General features: G+C 63.3%; 1 protein-coding gene across 1 annotated transcript in view; it reads right to left on the bottom strand.

Moving 5' to 3' along the window:
• The window catches only part of MAP3K12 (mitogen-activated protein kinase kinase kinase 12), a 9,458-nt gene that overhangs the window by 5,868 nt on the left and 118 nt on the right, over nt 1–3,472 (bottom strand). Inside the window, 4 exon segments of the mRNA XM_010565152.1 lie at nt 8–223; nt 630–788; nt 1,535–1,726; nt 2,863–3,087. Coding sequence (XP_010563454.1) covers nt 8–223; nt 630–788; nt 1,535–1,726; nt 2,863–3,087 — 792 coding nt within the window.

Below are 3,472 nucleotides of genomic sequence, written 5' to 3'. Positions count from 1 at the left end.
CCCCAGGTGGGGTGTCCCCAGGTGGGGTGTCCCCATGGCGGGGTGTCCCCATGGGTGCACTCACCAGCACTGGCGCAGCAGCACCTTGAAGCCGTCAGGACAGCCGGAGGGGACGGGCAGGTGGAGGCTGTTGCTGCCCACCCCCCAGATGATGGCCGACGAGTCCACATCCTTGTAGGGGATCTCACCCGTCAGCAGCTCCCAAAGCACCACCCCGAAGGACCTGGGGGCAATGATGTCACCCACGGCCCCTGTCACCCACGGCTGGGCACCCCCAGTGTTCTCCTCCTGTGCCCTGGTCCCCCCCGCCCTGGGTCCCGTCCCTGCTTCTGCCCATGCTGGTGTCCCCAGTGTTCCCTGCTGCTTCTGTGGTCCCTAATCTCCCTGTCCCTGCGATGTCCCTCCCGGTATCCCAAATGTCCCCATCTCTGGTGCCCTGCAGTGTCCCTGAGGCTTCATGTGTCTCTGATGTCCCCTGTTCCTATTATCCCCAATGCTTCCTCTGCCCCCCAATGTCCCCATTGCCTCTCAAAGCCCCCTGTGTTGCTGTCTCCCCAGTGCCACCACCGCTCCCTGGTGTCCCGAAGGTTCCCATGTCCCCTGTGTCCCCGAGGTCCCTGTGTCCTCACCAGATGTCAACCTTCTCGGAGACAGGCTCGTTGCGGATGACCTCAGGTGCCATCCAGGCCACGGTGCCGGCAAAGGACATCTTGGTGCTCTTGTCAATGAGCTCCTTGGAGGTGCCAAAGTCCGAGATCTTCACCACGTCGTCATAGGTGATGAGCATGCTGGGGGGCACCCGCTCAGCGCCACGCCAGCACCACGCCAATGACACGCCAATGACATGGGCATGGCACCGCCACAGGCATGCAACTGCTACAAGCATCATCATGTCATGGGTATGCCACCACCATGGGCACAACACCGTCATGGACGTGGCACCACCATGGGCACAGCACTATCATGGGCATGCAACTGCTGTGAGCATGGTCCTGTTGTGGGCATGCCACCACCATGGACACAGCACCACCACCGCCACGAGCATGGCACCACCACGGTCATGCAATTACTATGGGCATGGAACCACCATGGGTATGGTGCTGCCGTGGACATACAACTGTCACGGACATGCAACCACCAAGGTCATTGCACTGCCGTAAGCAGAGCACTGTCATGGGCACGTCACTGCCACGGACGCGCAGCCACCATAGACATGGCGCTGCTATGGACATGCAACTGCCATGGGCATGCAACCACCACCATCACTGCTCTGCCAAGGGCATGGCACCACCGGGGTCACTGTTCTGCCATGGGCACGGCACCAACAAGGACATGGCACTGCCATGGACATGCAACCATCACCAGCATGCAGCCACCGAGGACAAGGCACCACCAAGGGCATGGCACTGCCACGATCATGCAACCACCACATGCATGTCCCCACCACGGGCACGGCACCATCGCGGGCACGCCATCACCTGGGGCGCCCACCCCAGCACCTACGGGTGCTCCCTGAGCCCCCATCCCCGCTCACTTGGGCGACTTGAGGTCGCGGTGGATGATCTTGTGGAGGTGCAGGTAGTTCATGCCGCCGGCGATGCCCATGGACCAGTCGACGAGGAGGGAGGGGGTGACCTTGCGCCCGGCGCGCAGCACCTCGTACAGCTGGCCCTGGGCGCAGAACTCCATGATGATGCAGTAGCAGGGTGCCTGGGTGCACACACCCCTGCGGGCACAGTGGCACCCTCAGCACCCGCTGCCTGGCCAGCCAGGGCACCCGGCAGCACCCAGCTGCACCGGAGCACCCAACTTCTCCAGGACACCCATCTGCACTCAGGTACCTGCCAGCACCCATCCGTGCTGGGGCACCCATCTGCACCCAAGCCTCCCCCATTAGCGCTAGGAGCACCCATCTGAATTGGGGCACCCATCTGCTCTCAAGCCCACCCCCCCCCGTTAGCAGTAGGAGCACCCATCTGCACCCAGACACCCAGTAGCACTGGGATACTGGGGCACTTATCTGAATCGGGGCTCCCATCAGCGCCAGAGCACTGGGGCACCCATCTGCACCCACATCGCCCTGCCCTGAGAGTGCCCCACCTGTGACAGACCTGTCCCATGTGTGGCCATCCCCTGTGCCACACGTGGGACATGCCAGTGTGCCCCGTGCCCATGGCATGTCAGTGCCCCATGTCCATGCCATGTCCTGCCCACCCAGGTCCATACCATGCTGGTGTTCCCCGTGCACAAGCCGTGTTGGTGTCCCATGCCTATGTTGCATCCATGACCCCTATGCCTGTGCCCATGGCATGTCCATGCCGTGTTCATGCTCATGTCCGTGGCCTGTGCCCATGGCGTTCCCCACGCCCATGGCTTGCTCATGGCATGTCCACACCTCATGCTGTATTCATGCCTATGACCATGACGTGTCCATGCCCTGTGCCCATGGTGTCCTCCCTGTCCGTGGCTTGCCCATGGCGTGTCCACAGCCCATGGCGTGTCCACAGCCATGCCACGTCCTTGCCTCCATCCCTCATGCCCATGCCATGTCCATGTCTCTGCCCCGTGCCCATGGCACATCCATGCCCCATACCATGTCCATGCCCTGTGCCCATGGTGTTCTCCATGCCCATGATGCTCTCCATGCCCCACGCCCATGGTTTGTCCATGCCATGTCTGTGTTCCATGCCCATAACATGTCCATGCCACCTCCACACTCCATTACCATGGCATGACCACGCCACGTGCCATGTCCGTGCCCTGTGCCCACGGTGTCCCCATGCCCATAGCATGTCCACGCCCCACGCCGTGCCCGTGCCCGTGCCCCACGCCCACGCCGGTGCCAGCAGCACCCACGCTCACTTGAAGGTGATGATGTTGGGGTGCTTGAGCTTGCGCAGGTGCTTGATGTCAGTCTCCTTGAGGTCCCTCACCTTCTTCACGGCCACCTCCTCGCCGTGGAAGCGGCCCAGGAAGACGGCACCCTGCGCCCCGCTGCCCACCCACTGCAGGTCCAGGATCTCCTCGAAGGGCACTTCCCAGGGGTCTGCGGGCACCCGTGCCCATGGCACCCGCACACCAGCACCCCTGGTGCACCCACACCCACGGCACCCGCATGCTGGCGTGCCCAGGGTGCAGCCCCCCCCTTGGCACCCTCACCCCAGCCCTACTGTTCCCACCCTGCCCCATTGCACCCCACTCCCTGCCCCACTGCACCCTGCTTTGCCCCATCCCTGTCCCACTGCACCCTCCGGGTCCTGTGGCACCCTCCTCTGCACCCCTTCTCCCACCCTATTGCCACCCTGTTGTCTCCTGCACCCCAGTACCCCAATCCCTGCCCCATAGCACCCTTCCTTACCCATAGCACCCTCCTTTGCCCCCACTTCACCCTCCCTGACCCCTTGCACCCTCCCTTGCCGTCTAGCACCCTCTTGGCCCCACAGCACCCGTCTTTGCCCCCTCCCAGCCCCGT

The sequence above is a fragment of the Haliaeetus leucocephalus genome, unplaced genomic scaffold (assembly GCF_000737465.1).
Source record: "Haliaeetus leucocephalus isolate CR32 unplaced genomic scaffold, Haliaeetus_leucocephalus-4.0 Scaffold186, whole genome shotgun sequence".
NCBI classification, from domain to species: Eukaryota; Metazoa; Chordata; class Aves; order Accipitriformes; family Accipitridae; genus Haliaeetus; species Haliaeetus leucocephalus.
The sequence above is the reverse complement of the archived record's forward strand: the minus strand, read 5'-3'. Positions and strand labels throughout refer to the sequence as shown.